Raw genomic sequence first — 16492 nt, 5'->3', positions numbered from 1 at the left:
CTGTGTCAAAACCCATCGAGGGCGAAGTTATCATGCGCAATTGAAAGTTCGCGAATGATGTGCGAGTGCGTGTCAGCCGCCAGCTGTTTTAAATCCCTCCACGTGCGTCTGGGTATTGCCGCGAGCACACATTTCTGTGCCTGACTGAAAGCTCCTCTGGCTTTACGGAGGCTATGAATACCCAAGGTGCCCCGGTGCTAAACGAGAACCCTCCCTGAGCCACGGCAAGGACGGGCTCTTGTTATATTGCAGCATTCCTTCTCACTGACTGTTCCGTCTCATCCACACGAAGATCAACCACAGTTCTACTGCAGGTCACGACAACACCACATTCACCCGCACAGTCGTCCACTCGCTCGCCTTGCTGCGAGGAAAGAATCGGAAAGAGAAGAAGTGTAGAAAGTGTTGCAACCTGATTGACTGTGGAAATGCTCACTGCTGGTTGTTGCTTTGACAACCCAAGTGCCTATGTTAGGCCTCACACCCTAAGCAAGTGGTTCAACATAGAAGATCCCTGGGGTTTGATCTTTCATGGAGCTCGTGGTCCACCCTCAACCGCATCCATTGCACAAACCATGGCCACAGTAGATGTGGATACGTGATGCACAAATGAAAATTTAAAACTTTCCATTGTATGACTGAGGTTATCCAGAACAAACCGGACAGCGTATAACGACGCAATGCCCTGACCCACAAATAGGAAGGAGAGATCACAGCAATAATATACTCCGCCAGTCCTGACGCAGTTATCTGGCTTGACCACCTGAATGTGAAATTGTAGTTGTTGCTCTGCATCTACATCAGCCATATGAAAAAGAAGAATCTGCAGTGGTTGAAACTTAAATTGAACTGATGGTCTTAGCAGTGCTGGCTCCACCTCTGATCTGACTGTTTCTCTTAATTTTATTGATTAAAATATTTAACCTGGAAAATCCCTGGAGATGGAACATCTCATTCGCAAGGGCTTGCAGCATGTCAATTGACACAGACATGGCAAGAATTTGTGTCATTTTATAATTATTTTTATGAAATTTTTATCAAAATAATCGACTAAACTATATTTATTTTAGCAGTTAAGGCCCACTGAGCTATATAGCTATTTTTGAGAAGTGACTTTGCTACAAATGCTAGCTCAACAAAGTGACTTATTTGGAAATTTATATCAGAAGCCAAATACTCTCAAGGCACGTTGATTCTAAATGTGGAGGGGAAAACCAGAGGACCCTGAGAAAAATCCACGCAACCAGAGGGAGAGAGACACGCAAACTCCAAATATACAGCAGGCGCCAGGGTCGGGATAAAACCCACGACCTCCTACATACCAGGCAATGGAGTTAACATCTCGACAACATGGCGGTTTAGCTGGTAGCTATTGTCAGGTACATTATTATATCACGCCATTTATGCCAAGCACATCGCAAAACACGCAGAGAATTCACAAGCAGAACCGCTTTTTGTCGTGCGTAAATACAGTGAGGGAAAAAAGTATTTGATCCCCTGCTGATTTTGTACGTTTGCCCACTGACAAAGAAATGATCAGTCTATAATTTTAATGGCAGGTTTATTTGAACCGTGAGAGACAGAATAACAACAACAAAATCCAGAAAAACGCATGTGAAAAATGCTATAAATTGATTTGCATTTTAATGAGGGAAAGAAGTATATGACCCCCTCTCAATCAGAAAGATTTCTGGCTCCCAGGTGTCTTTTATACAGGTAACGAGATGAGATTAGGAGCACACTCTTAAAGGGAGTGCTCCTAATCTCAGCTTGTTACCTGTGTAGGGGTGTTACGGGAGGGCAAACAAACACACAAGGGGTGTTTGCGCCCGCACGCGTAAGGGTGCCTACATCCACGTCCGCAACGGTTAGCCCTGGGGGGCTGTGACGGCCCTGTGATCCCCCACGGCTCCACCCCTCGGGGGGGAGTTGCTATATAAGGCGGGGAGCCGGTGGGCTCTGGGTCGAGTATTACAGCTTAAACCAGCGAAGAGTGAAGACCAGCAGGATAGGCCCTGGGACTCCCCTGGCTTGCTGTCCTTCTAAGGACCGACCAGGGCAAGCCAGCGGCGCGGCCCTGAGAGCCCAGAGCCGATGCTCTTGTAAGAGCCGGTCTCGTTGGCTAAGGGTGCCGAGATCCTAGCTTGGCCAGAGCTGGATCAGCTAGCCTCCCCTAGCTCTCTAGTGGAGGACATGGGAGCAGACTAGCCGGGCTAGCGCTAAGGGTGTCTCCCTGTTAGACGGGTGAAGGGGCCGTTACCCCTTCAAGTATTGTGTTCTGCCCTTTGGTTGAATAAATAAGTGTGCCTCCAACTACGTCGTCTACGTCTCCTTGAACTCACTACAACTGGAGTCAGAAGTGGTCTTCTAAAAGTTACCAATGGATACAAGACGGACGACTCATACCGGGGGACCTGGAGAGGAAGACACCTCAGCTGACTCGGAGCCTGAACTCGCTGAGGGCGAGCCCGTGCAACCGCTGCCGAGTCCACCGCTACCACAGCTGACGGGCTGCGGGTGGCTCACTCCCGCCTGGCAGAGCTACTATACGCAGCAGCCGCCACGCTAGAGGAAATTACTCGCCTGCGGGTTGGAGGAGCAGCACGGTGCGACGACGGGCGACACTCAACGCCAGTTCCCGCCATATCGACGGGGCTGGAAGTTGAATTTGCCGCCATCAGTACAGTGGGTGCTGAGGGCGGGGCCCCGGCACATCAGGTGGCCGATGGTCACCAACCAGTGGCCGCCACGTCATCAACGAGGGCCGATCACTGCTGCCTCCGTTCAGCGGCCGCCGCGTCATCAAAAACGGCCAACTGTGGCAAGCGCCAATCAACGGCCAGCGCGTCACCAGCAATGCGACCGCCGATGGCGTCCGCCATTCCCTCAAATACTGTACAGGATGGCGGGAACGGCGGCTGGCGATCTTCGGCGGCGGGAGTCCACGTTCCAGCCGCGGTTGCCGGTCCTGAAGGAGTTTGTGGCGGACGGCGGCGACTGGGGAGCGTTCGAAAGACGGTTCCTCGCCCACCAAGAAATGTCACGATGGACGGACGACGAGGCGCTACGCGCGCTCCCGGCGACGCTGGACAGCGACGCTCTTGCCACCCTCACTACAGTGCTTCAACTCCTGTCTGCAGTCTACGGACCACCTTCCGACTGCAGACAACAATTTTACGACCGACAACGGGGCGCGAAGTAATCACCCCTGGCGTACCGCACGGCTCTCCTGGCCCTGGCGAAGAGGGCCTTCCCGCGTATGGATGAAGAGAGAGTGGACACTATGGTGGCGGAGAAAATCTTGTTGCTGGCTGACGATTTGAAAATTGTCGTCTTGGCGCAGGACGACAAGGAGATGTGTTCCCTGCGGGCCGCACGGCACATCCACACTAACCTGCTGTCCCAACGTCGTAAAGTTAGCAAGGCGGCGGCCGGGCACACCGTGGCTGCAACCACCCTCTCATCGGAAGAGGTCTGCGCTGTGGGTCGCCCGACGGAGTGGAGATCCGATGACCGACCAGCTCGGGATGGGCTGAGCCACCAGGATCAGCCCAAGCCGACTGGGGCGCTCACACAGTGCTACAACTGTGGCCTCCGGGGCCATGTGGCTTCTGGATGCCGGGCTCCTCGGCAGCGCGGTGCAACACCTCGGCCGGACGACACTCCTCTTCCCAAGGCTCCGCAGTGAACTCCGGCAAGTCGTGGCACGCCACATGTTTGGCCTACGCACACACCTGTTACTCACTCACGCGCTGCAACGAACGGGTTTCGAAAATCGGCTGTCATTGTGTCGAACTGTGCCGCGATGGGGAGGGCATTCCACCCGGGCCAGTGGTCTGAGTTGGCCCACCGCATTGTTGCCGCGTCGGCGGGGTCGTCGGTCGTTGTGGGACATATAAATGGGGTGGAGGTACGGGTCTTGGTTGATACGGGAGCATCGGCAACAATTGTGTCCGATTTAATTTACAACATTCTTCCCGTTCAAAGCCGCCCTCTGCTCCCGGTCGATGTTCCGTGTTATGCTGCCAACGGGGGCTCGTTGGGCATTATTGGCCAGATCCGCGCACAAATTTGTATTGGGGACATCAAATTATCCGGCCCGGTGTTAGTCTCCTCCTCTCTGGCAGTCCCGTGCCTGTTGGGGACGGACTTTTTGGCCAAAATGCCAATTAGAATACTGATCGACCAGGGATGCATCGAACTCCCTTCGGGCCGACATATGATGTTCCTGTCCTCCCCCGCTACTGTGCGTACGGCATTTGCGACGGTATAGGCGCTCGTTACGCGAACGGTACGCGTACCGCCGGGAGCTCAAATGCTCGTGCCTCTTCGGCTGCGTCGACCCTTCGCTAAGGGGATTGGGGATCAGGGTGTTTTGTTGGGACCCTCTAGGGCTGGGGTCAATGGACCCGATTTGATAGTGGCCCAGACGATTGTTAAAGGGAACGAGGACCCCTTCATCGCAGTCCTCAATGTTGGGTTGCGAACGGCTGTGGTTCCTCAAGGGACCGTGCTTGCACACGCAACGCCGGTACCTTGTGAGGAACCAGTCATTGGGCAGGTGAGCACCGCTCCGCCGTCGCAGCCGCATTTGGACCGTGATAAGGGGTGGCTGGATGCGCTTTGTGCGGGATCATCGGACCTGTCCGACTCACAGCGTGCCAAATTACGAACCCTTTTGCGCGATTTTTCCGATGTTTTTAGTCAACACAAATATGATATTGGCTGTACTAAACTGCTGCGACGCCATATTGACACTGGTGACAACGCGCCAATCCGCCAAAATCCTTTTTGGTTGAGTCCCGCCGAAAAGGATCACGTCAAATCGGCTGTAGATGACATGCTAGCTGCAGACATTATATCCCCTTCTACCAGCCCTTGGGGTGCACCCATCGTGTTAGTTAAAAAACACGATGGCTCTTTGCGATTCTGTGTCGATTTTTGTCGCCTAAACAAAATCTTGGTGGCCGATGCATACCCGCTCCCTCGGATGGATGAATCTCTTGACGCCCTGGCTGGGGCACGGTTCTTCTCCATGTTGGATTTGCTGTCAGGGTTCTGGCAGCTCCCTCTGGATGATGAATCTAAACCGAAAACGGCTTTCCGAACGCCGCACGGCCTATTCTAATTTAACCGCTTGCCGATGGGGCTCCACTCAGCTCCAGCAACTTTCCAGCGCTTAATGGAATTGATTCTTGCTGGCTTGCAATGGGATACTTGTCTGATTTACCTAGACGATATCATCGTCTGTAGTAAAACATTCGAGGAACACCTCTAGAGGTTGCGGGCTGTTTTTCTCAAGATGCGTGCTGCTAATTTGAAATTCAAGCCGCAAAAATGTCACTTGCTCCGAGAATCGGTGCGGTATTTGGGTCACATTGTCGGACGGTCAGGTATTTCCATAGATCCCGCCAAAACACAATGTGTCAGCTCCTGGCCGACTCCCACCTCAGTGGGGGAGGTCAAGAGTTTCATTGGATTTGCGTCGTATTACCGGCGGTTTGTCGCCGATTTCGCGACGATCGCTAAGCCCTTACATGCCTTAACATCGAAGGGGGTCAAGTTTCACTGGGGCCAGGAGGAGGAGGCTGCTTTTCACTTCCTCCGGGACGCCCTAGTGGGGGCCCCGCCATTAAGTTATCCCGATTTTTCGCAACCCTTCTTGCTCGATACGGACGCAAGCAACACGGGCATTGGTGGTGTGCTTTCCCAGGTTGTTGGGGGCGTAGAGCATGTTGTGGCATATGGCAGTAGAGTTTTGTCTCCGGCGGAGCAAAGGTACTGTGTCACCCGTCGGGAACTATTGGCAATCGTTTTCTTCATTCAACAATAATGCCCATATCTGTACGGTCGCCACTTCACCGTCCGCACAGATCATGTGGCATTACAGTACGCCTTGCGGGTTCAACAGCCTTCGGGACAATTGTCTTGATGGTTGGAGATTCTTCAAGATTTCGATTTCGAGACTACATATCGGAAGGGTGTTCGCCACACGAACGCAGATGCTCTGTCGCGTTTGCCGCCCACTTCCGATTGCGCTTGCCTCCTGGGTTCGGGGCGTTGCAGACCTCCGAATGAGAACCCTAATTTGGTCCTCGCTGCCGCCGCTGATGCACCTTCAATTGCGGGTCCTATTGAGCAGGAGGGGAGGGATTCCTTGCTGGGGTTGTCCGTTGCGGAGTCGGCGCGCTGACAAATGGAGGACACTTCCCTCCTCGCGTTACGCCGTCGCATAGGGGGATCTGTTCTGGGTGCGGCGAATATCGACTCATGGGGGTTGTACCAGGGTCTCCTGATGCATTGGGATGGGAGATCCCGCCGCCACAGGCTGGTGGTGCCTTCCACACTGAAGGGTAGGGTGGTGTGGGCTGCTCACGAGCGGCTCCTGCACCTGGGGACTCACAAAACCCTTGCCATGCTCCAGCTGGATTTTTCTTGGCCGGGCATGGCAAGGGACGTGGATGATCTCCTAGCATCCTCTACTCAGTGCGCGCAACGGAAGCCACCAGCAAAGGGGTCCAACCCACCGCTGCAGTCTATTAAGGTTACCCGGGTTAACGAACTCGTCGCACTTGATATTTTGGGTCCATTCCTATTGGTTGGCGTTGAATATTTTACGCGATGGCCTATGGCCTGGCCCCTCGTCAACCAGTCGGCAGCAGCCATCGCTGAGGCCTTGTCCAAGGCTACGTCCTCGACAAGGGCACTCCGGAGCGGCTGCTGACCGACCAAGGGAAAAATTTATCTGGTAAACTTCTCCATGAGGTGTGCGAGCTCCTGGGTACGAAAAAGGTTCGTACCTCCCCATATCACCGGCAAACTGATGGGATGGTGGAGCGTCTACATCGGACTATCACGTCCATGCTGTCTCACCAGGTGTCTGAATCCCAGACCGATTGGGACCTTCATATCCCGGGGGTTTTGGCAGCCTACAGGATGGCTCCTCATGCGGCGACCGGATTTTCGCCCTTCTTCTTAATGTATGGTCGTGAGGCTGAACCGCCTGTCACGACCAGCTGCGGGTCTCCACGCCCAATGCTAAATCCAAATTGGCCGACCATGTCAAGTTCAACATCTTTAAATTGGCAGAGGCGCGGGAGGCGGCCATCCAAAATTCAGACCTCCGCCAAAAGGCGAATAAAAGGCTCAAGTTGGGCCGGGTATATGTGCACCGGTGGAAACCGGGCGACAAAGCGTGGTTGCACTGTCCCCAAGTTCCGCTGGCAACCTCGACGAAACTGTTGCGGCCGTGGAGGGGGCACGTGGAAGTGGTGCAGGCCTTGCGGCCACAATGTGTCCGTATTCAGTGGGGGAAGCATCGTTGGTTCGTGCACCCCTCGTGGTTGAAACCGTTCGTTGCGCCCCATGTTCCTACTCCACACACACATGGCCGAACATGTGAGGTGTCCACTGACTCCCGGAGTCCGACTTCGCTGCATGCGCCTGATTTACCACTGGTGCACCGGGACTGACGCGCTCGCAACCGCCAACCCCTCCCGGAGGGGTCGGGGGTCGCTCGTCCACGAAGCCAGACGCTCTCGCACCCGAACTGTTGACACCCACCGCTGGGCCGACCAGGGTTGCCCCTTGTGACGGTCCCGCTGCAAGAACGCACACCAAAACGCGCCGACTTTTGTGAGGCTGGCCTCTTGTGCGGCCCTTGCTGCGGTCACGGGGGAAATCCGTTCGGGGTGGGAAGACTTGTATTGTCTATATGTTGGTTTCTTTATGGGATGGGGTATTTATTGGGGCTACGTTGTTTTTTTTCCGGTGTTGTTGTTGCTGTTGTTGCTGTTGTTATTGTCATTGTTGTTGCTGTTATTAATGCGAGGCACACACGGTTTTGGAGGGTTTCATCTTTTATTGTTGAATTTTGTTGCAGGCGGGATGGCTGCGGGCTGTACAGGGGGGGGTCATGTAGGGGTGTTACGGGAGGGCAAACAAACACACAAGGGGTGTTTGCGCCCGCACGCGTAAGGGTGCCTACATCCACTTCCGCAACGGTTAGCCCGTGGGGGCTGTGACGGCGCTGTGATCCCCCACGGCCCCACCCCTCGGGGGGGAGTTGCTATATAAGGTGGGGAGCTGGTAGGCTCGGGGGGAGTATTACAGCTTAAACCAGCGAAGAGTGAAGACCAGCAGGATAGGCCCTGGGACTCCCCTGGCTCGCTGTCCTTCTGTAATAAAGGACTCTTTCACTGTGTCTGTCTCCGTTGTTCTTTATTTGGGTTCGTACAACTTCTCCCGCACGGCGCCTCGCTCGGAGCTTTCTCCACCTCCCGCTTGGCAGCCCTTCTGCTGCCGTCGCTCCTGTAGCCTTTCCGCTGGCTCCCGATGCAGCTCCGCTGCTGGCTTTCTCTCAGCCTCTCCGCCCCGATCTGCAGCCACTCGGCTGCTCTCTCTGCGGCCCCACCGCTGCTCTCCGTCTCCCCCGTGCCCGGACACCGCTGGCCAACGGAGCCGAGTCCCGTCCTGTGGCGATCACGCCACTTCCCACCTCCTGCCCTGCGTGGCCTTCTCCCGTCTTTATTCTTACACTCTCCTCCCGTCTCTTCCGGTTCCCGCCCTTAAGAGCTCTCCCTTCTCCCCACGTGACCCAACTCCTCCCCCCTGTTACGTCATATCCGCGAGGCCGTTTACGCCCGCATTACACTTCTATTGACCGACCAGGGCAAGCCAGCGGCGCGGCCCTGAGAGCCCAGAGCCGATGCTCTTGTAAGAGCCAGTCTGGTTGGCTAAGGGTGCCGAGATCCTAGCTTGGCCAGAGCTGGATCAGCTAGCCTCCCCTAGCTCTCTAGTGGAGGACCTGGGAGCAGACTAGCTGGGCTAGCGCTAAGGGTGTCTCCCTGTTAGACGGGTGAAGGGGCCGTTACCCCTTCAAGTATTGTGTTCTGCCCTTTGGTTGAATAAATAAGTGTGCCTCCGACTACGTCGTCTACGTCTCCTTGAACTCACTACACCTGTATAAAAGACACCTGTTCACAGAAGCAATCAATCAATCAGATTCCAACCTCTCCACCATGGCCAAGACCAAAGAGCTCTCCAAGTATGTCAGGGACAAGATTGTAGACCTACACAAGGCTGGAATGGGCTACAAGACCATCGCCAAGCAGCTTGGTGAGAAGGTGACAACAGTTGGTGCGATTATACGCAAATGGAACAAACACAAAGGAACTGTCAATCTCCCTCGGCCTGGGGCTCCATGCAAGATCTCACCTCGTGGAGTTGCAATGATCATGAGAACGGTGAGGAATCAGCCCAGAACTACACGGGAGGATCTTGTCAATGATCTCAAGGCAGCTGGGACCATAGTCACCAAGAAAACAGTTGGTAACACACTACGCCATGAAGGACTGAAATCCTGCAGCGCCCGCAAGGTCCCCCTGCTCAAGAAAGCACATACATGCCCGTTTTAAGTTTGCCAATGAACATCTGAATGATTCAGAGGACAACTGGGTGAAAGTGTTGTGGTTAGATGAGACCAAAATGGAGCTCTTTGGCATCAACTCAACTCGCCGTGTTTGGAGGAGGAGGAATGCTGCCTATGACCCCAAGAACACCATCCCCACCGTCAAACATGGAGGTGGAAACATTATGCTTTGGGGGTGTTTTTCTGCTAAGGGGACAGGACAACTTCACCGCATCACAGGGATGATGGACGGGGCCATGTACCGTCAAATCTTGGGTGAGAACCTCCTTCCCTCAGCCAGGGCATTGAAAATGGGTCGTGGATGGGTATTCCAGCATGACAATGACCCAAAACACACAGCCAAGGCAACAAAGGAGTGGCTCAAGAAGAAGCACATTAAGGTCCTGGAGTGGCCTAGCCAGTCTCCAGACCTTAATCCCATAGAAAATATGTGGAGGGAGCTGAAGGTTCGAGTTGCCAAACGTCAGCCTCGAAACCTTAATTACTTGGAGAAGATCTGCAAAGAGGAGTGGGACAAAATCCCTCCTGAGATGTGTGCAAACATGGTGGCCAACTACAAGAAACGTCTGACCTCTGTGATTGCCAGCAAGGGTTTTGCCACCAAGTACTAAGTCATGTTTTGCAGAGAGGTCAAATACTTATTTCCCTCATTAAAATGCAAATTAATTTATAACATTTTTGACATGCGTTTTTCTGGATTTTTTTGTTATTATGTCTCTCACTGTTCAAATAAACATACCATTAAAATTATAGACTGATCATTTCTTTGTCAGTGGGCAAACGTACAAAATCAGCAGGGGATCAAATACTTTTTTCCCTCACTGTAAGCAGGAGAGATATGCATGCTGGGAATCACAATGAGACTACTGGGACAGAGCAACACGTGGATTATCAGACACATGCAGGTTCATGAATACATCATCCAAACTGTTAAGACAAGTGGATTTGGGCAGGGCGCGTCAGAGGCCAGCAGAGGTGATAGGCGATGGTGAAGAGCAACAATGGAGCGGCAGCCAGGGAATGGAATGCGACGGGGAGCGATGAGATCAGTGTCATGCTGTTGGAAGATCGTTGCGTTGCAGTCTCAAGAAGCAGCAGTGGTTAGTGGAGGCCTTCATCCAGCAGTGAATTGATCACGGCTGATGAGAATATTGATCTTGTTCATTATAAAGTCTGTTCTATTACGTGGCGGTAGTTGCGTTCCTGAAGAACACCGCGTTGTCGAAAAATAGCGTTATATAAATAATATAGGATAAAGCATTGTCCGCGATAATACATGAGATGCGTATGCAGGCTGAACAAAGACTGACGCGCGTGGGTAGCATCGAGAAGCATCCAGCAGCATCCCAATGCCTTGTGTGGTGATGCTACGCCGAGTCAGCCATATAACTGTTTATTCCTACTCGCGCTTCGACGAAGTTTTGTTCACTCAATCGAGTTATATCGATTTCGCGTTATAAAAAAATGTCTTCTCAAATAAATTCATCACGTGATATCCAATTTGCGTTATGAAAACACGCAGCGTTATAGGAGAACAGACTGTATCAGATTAATAGAACTGATGAATTACGTGAAATCATTGCACTGCACGTCACCTTAACCAGTCATTCATAAGATCACGGTTTTGATATAATGGACGTGAACACGCATAAACCGTCGCTGTGGAGAATATTTGCATCAAAATAACTTAAGAGATGTTTCGCCTCTTTCACTTATCTGTCCCTCCACATGAGACACTGAATGCTGAAACCGCTCCAGTGGATCTATGTGCTTAAACTAAACTAAAACAAATTTTTTTTTTATTTTACCAGTTCAAGTCCACTGAGCTATATAGTTATGTTTCGGAAGCAACCTGGCCACAAATGATAGCCCAACAAAGTGGCTTATCACGTGGAAATTTATAGCAGCCAAATACTCTTAAATGCATATTTCTGAATGTGGAGGGAAAAACCGGACGATCCGGAGAAAAATCCACGCAACCATGGGGCGAAAGACATGCAAACAAATATATACAGCAGGCATCAGGGTCGGAATCGAACACACGACCTCCCGTATACCAGGCGGGGTCGTTAACATGTCGCCACCGCTGAAATCGTGCACTCCCCAGAAGGGCCATGTGGCTGATGGGATAATGTGTTTACACCGATATGATAAGCCCACGTTTGGCGTGGAGGGAGACGGGTGCGTGAAGGAGGCGCGCTGGCTGCTTGTGTGTGGAGAGCCCCTCGCGTTGGGCTCCCCCTGTGCCAGTGTTCGTTTTCCCGTGGCCTCTTTTTCGCCCCAACTCAGATGATGTGTGTGTGTGTGAGCCGCGATGCTGCCCGCAGTCTCTTAGCAACGGTTATACGATCCATCGGTGGCATACCGCATGCAATCTATATCAGTCAAACTAATGAGAGGGGCCAATGGAGTGTGATGGTCGTTTTGGCAGCCGAGCTGCGTCGCGTGGAGAGATATCATTTCTTAACGGGGCCACATTAGTCATTAAAGCCACCTTATATAGAGAGAGAGGGGTGCGCTTTGCGGGTGCATGAGTCTGCAATTGAAAGATCGTTACAGGCTCAGCAGTTCAACAAGCAACCACTTTGATTAGCACGGTTGTCTACTTATGGTGCAAAATAAGTTCAACATACATACGTACATGTCCCTAAATCAACACCAATAGCATCTGGATTTGAATTAATGACGACCATTTCGCCTGGATGGACAGCCTGAGGTTGTGTTCAAGCCGACACGTAGAACGTGTCGGCTTGAACACAATGACGAGGCTACCGCCTTCCATCTATACGGACCATTTGAACGTCCCGTGGTTAACGTTTTTAATCCATTCCACGAAAACTACTGTTAACCAAGGTAACTGTTAATTGAATATAGGAATTACATGTGTAGTGTGGTAAAATACGCGGTGCGCACTGCTGCCCGAGGGCAGGCAGGTGCGCGTGTAAGGTTGCACGTGCAAACCCCCACCTCTTTAACGGGAGTTTTGGTTGCAGACGGGGTCGGCCCGGGGTCGTACGCTGCCACCGGAGGTGTCACCTTGGAGACGTGTGATGAGGAGTGATTGATGGCCTGACAGGCACCGGCCTGTCGGGCCCTAAAGAGACACAAGAGAGGAGCTGGATAATTAGGAGGAGGATATAAGGGGGCATGTGAGAGCGGAGCGGGAGTTCGGGTTCTGAGACCAAGGTGAAGATATTTCGCCGCTGTCGCTCAAGCCAGGGACGGACTTCGGCGGGCGGGTGATGGTTGATCCCCCCCGCCCGGATCGGACGAGTGAGTGGGTCTGAAGGAATGTAGGCGAGGGCAGCGGTGCAGAAGGAGAGCAACTGTGCAAGCTCTGTGTGAGCGAAGCCTTTGTGTGAGCGAAGCCTATGTGTGAGTGCTGCTGTGTGCAAGCTCTGTGTGAGCTGCTGTCTGTGTGCAGAGCTGTGAGTGCGGAGCTGTGAGTGCGGAGCTGCTTTGAGGAAGAGCTGCCGCAGGCAGGTCAGCAAGGTGTAAAGTAGATAGGGGAAGTTGGTTAACAAGGTGACCGTATAGACAGAGATGGGAGTGCCTACAACTGGTGCAAGAGTAGAGTAATAAAGTGTAAGCAGGTGACTTGGAACAACGTGTCCGACTGAGTGATTCTACACAACACTACACATGTTAAAAGCATTCATACGTAATGTAAACAAAGACAGTCGAGGTCTAAACGCTCATAAATGGGCTCAACCCCATTTACTAGCGCTCGAATTGACCGAAATTGGTGCCTGCGTGCACAACGTAAAAAGTCTACATTTTTACGTCAGTGGAAACTGTGGGGTCCATATGGGCGACGAAACGTTAACCGAAAAACAGTGAACCGATGTCACTGTCAACCGAGGGACTACTGTATTAGCAATACACCGGTGGTGTGTGGTATGTAAAAAAAAAATTGGGCAATAATAATTTATTTTCCGACGATCCGCAACCCCGGTCAGAAAATCTTGTGGGGGGGGGGGGGGGGTGCGTCAAAATCAGTTCTCGTGATGTCGAAGCGGTCAGAAGACTAACTTTATTTGAGCAGCTGAACACGAAGCTTCACAGTCTGTTACCTTATCGCCGCACCCAGCCTGATTACGGTTGGCTGTTCCGTGTTTTAAAGGCAGATTTGACTCCTCGTGCCCTAGACCTGGTCGGACGGTTACTCGATTCAACAGACCCCAAATCAACGGTCAATACTGACCTGTTTTAGCAAGCCTCAATATACTGAATAAACCTTTGAATTGCATCAAACTTGGCGACAGGAGTCAATTCATTACCGATAAACAGATTTTCTGATAAAAATATATATTTTAGACTATTTTATGAGGATCCAGTGTGCTATGCCGCACCGGTGTACAGCCAATATGGCTGTTTATTAAATCACCGTAGTGTGCACTCCCTTCGACGACCTCTGTCCTGAAGCCCTCTCGTGGCAGTGAGCAGCAGACCTCGATTATCAGTGTTAAGCCCCTGGGCATACTGCCGCCATCGTGCGCAAGGTCAGAGCACAATGAACAATCGCACGGTATGCCTCCTTCCCATATGTCTAAACGTAAAATAACGTGAGGTGTTAAACTAAATAAATGTTTTTTATTTTACCAGATAAGAAGGCCCACTAAGTATATCAGTATTTTTCAGGAGCGAACTGGCCACAAATTATGGCTCAACGAAGTGGCGTATCACGTGGAAATGTATTATAGCAGCCAAATACTCTAAATACATGTTTTTAAATGTGGAGGGACAAACCGGAGGACCCGGAGGTAAATGCACGTGACCACTGGGAGAGAGACACGCAAACCCCTAACATACAGGCGTCAGGGTCGGGATCGAACCCACGGTCTCCCGCATACCCGCCACTCTACCAATTAGTCAAATGTCCAAATGTGATTACCTGTTTTTCTCAGCTTATGCCTAGATGAATTAAAAAAATGCCTTCAGTTTGGATTTGAATAATACTGTGATGGAGCCAATTTGTCGGATGTGGAGTGGGAGGTTATTCTATCAGCTGCTATACATGAGAGAGCTTGTCCAGCAATGGCTTTTTCAGTTTTATCGTTGCCTCTGTCTGTCTCTCTCTGACCCCCTGCACAGCGCGGAGTGGAGTCTGGAACCCCTGCTCCTCAAATGGGGCCTCTGGTGCCGCTTGGTTGAGCCGGCCGCCTTCCGCGGCGACTCGCCCACCCTGGCCGGGTCGTCGCTGCCTGGAGACCACACGGTGCACATGTGCATCATCACGCGTGTCATCACGCACGATACCACCCAGCGGGACTTAGCGTGGAGTTCCAACCGGCGGTAATTAAATCGTGGGGTTTGTTTCCCTATCACAGTCCGTTATGCTATAAACGCGTAGTTTTCATAACGTGAATTGGATATACTGTATATATAAAGCACAATGTATTGGGTAACGCATTTTTTTATAACACGGACGTGAATTGGATATAACGCGACTGAGTGAACGGAACTACGTCACACGGGTAGGAATAAGCGGTTGTACGGGTACATGAGGCATTGGGGATGCTGCTGGATGCTACACACGTGCACCCTCAGTCTTTGTTCAGCCTGCGTACGCATCTCACGTGTTATCCCGGACTGAGCTTTACCATGATCGTCTCAAGGAGCCATTTTATCTTCTTGTGGTAAGTGTTAAAACAAGTTCATAAGTTTGTTTACAGCTCATAATTGTTTCTAATGGTAAAAAAAATAGATTGTATCATTAAAAACTACTAACCAAGCCGTTTCACGCCCTTCTTAATTTTCTCTCTTCACCCTCCTCCATGGCTACGTTTTTATCACTAAGTGACTAACACCGTAGCGTGCATTTTTTACTAATTTCATGTTTTTATTCAATTAACGAATAATATCAAACTAAAACACAGCAATTATAAAAGAACACGTACAAAATAACAACATTGACTAATTATTGTGAAAAGTCAGTCATGTTGGTGGTTTAGAAACCTGCTACCCCCTAACCCAGGGGTCGGCAACCAAAATAACAAGAAGAGCCATTTCTTTCCAATTCGGTACAAAATTCAGTATTTCAAGAGCCGCAATGCATCTGAGTACATACTGTACATACGTACATATCGTCAAGAAGCAGCCCGTAAAGAGCCGCATGCGGCTCCGGAGCCGTAGGTTGCCGACCCCTGCCCTAACCCCTTAATTCCCATTGACTCAATGGTTGTTATGTGATTTTTCCAAACCGCGGTGTCTTGAGGAACGCAACTACTAGGCCTCGGCAAGGTAAGGTAAAAGTTAAAATGTTAAAAAACAAGCCTAACTTTACCTTACCACAATACAATCACTCTACCCTACCTTTTACCCTTTAGCAGGTAAGGTAAAAGGTAAAAGATAGAAAGCAACGAGCCTACCTTTACCCTACATTTTACCCTTACCCCATACAAATTACCCGATTACAGGGTAATTACTGGAGTACTACTACACATGCAAAAGGTTTTTAATGGTAAATGCTAGGCAGAGCACTTTATTCATATAGAATACTCTCCATGATTCCAATTTACACGCTTTCTTTTAACTCACTTTGTTGTTGTTGTCGTATCCTCAAATCTTGTAACTAAATTTTAACCCACTTCCCAATGTGGTATCGACTTCAAACTTGGTATACTTATGTCATACTGATGACAACACTATATTCTATCATAAAAATATATATTTTTAAACATTATTTTGTATATGTTATGTTTCGGCTTGGGTCTAATTGTCCACGCTCAACTGACGTTGGCTGTAATTGGCCACGGTCCCTTACGTTATGGCAAGCTTCGGGGCCATTCCTGGATTCGTGGAGTTCTGCCATTACTAGTACATTTCATTAAAGCGTGTTTTTAAAACAGTGTTTTTTTATATACTTATTAAATGGAGGCCACGGACTGCCCCACAGAGCTTTTAGCGGTAAACAAGGTACCATATTTACCGAGTAATACTTCGCGCTACCTTTACCCTACCGGGTAATTCTTCCGAGCTACCTTTACCCTACCCTTTACCTTACCCCTTGGCATGTCGACACCTTTACCCTTTGCCTTTACACTTTTACCCGGTAAAAAG

General features: G+C 50.8%; 1 protein-coding gene across 3 annotated transcripts in view; it reads left to right on the top strand.

The window, feature by feature from the left end:
* The window catches only part of METTL23 (methyltransferase 23, arginine), a 91432-nt gene extending 76269 nt beyond the window's left edge, over nt 1-15163 (top strand). For 2 of the 3 annotated variants that reach the window (XM_078880720.1, XM_078880721.1), the window contains exon 4: nt 14525-15163. In XM_078880720.1, coding sequence (XP_078736846.1) covers nt 14525-14729 — 205 coding nt within the window. In that variant the 3' untranslated portion in view covers nt 14730-15163. The remainder of the gene's footprint in view (nt 1-14524) is intronic. The other variant, XM_078880719.1, reaches the window with a different exon arrangement.
* Nucleotides 15164-16492: the final 1329 nt, after the last annotated feature.

This window comes from Lampetra fluviatilis, chromosome 58 (assembly GCF_964198595.1).
Source record: "Lampetra fluviatilis chromosome 58, kcLamFluv1.1, whole genome shotgun sequence".
Taxonomy (NCBI): domain Eukaryota; kingdom Metazoa; phylum Chordata; class Hyperoartia; order Petromyzontiformes; family Petromyzontidae; genus Lampetra; species Lampetra fluviatilis.
This window is presented reverse-complemented; position numbering and strand designations above follow the sequence as displayed.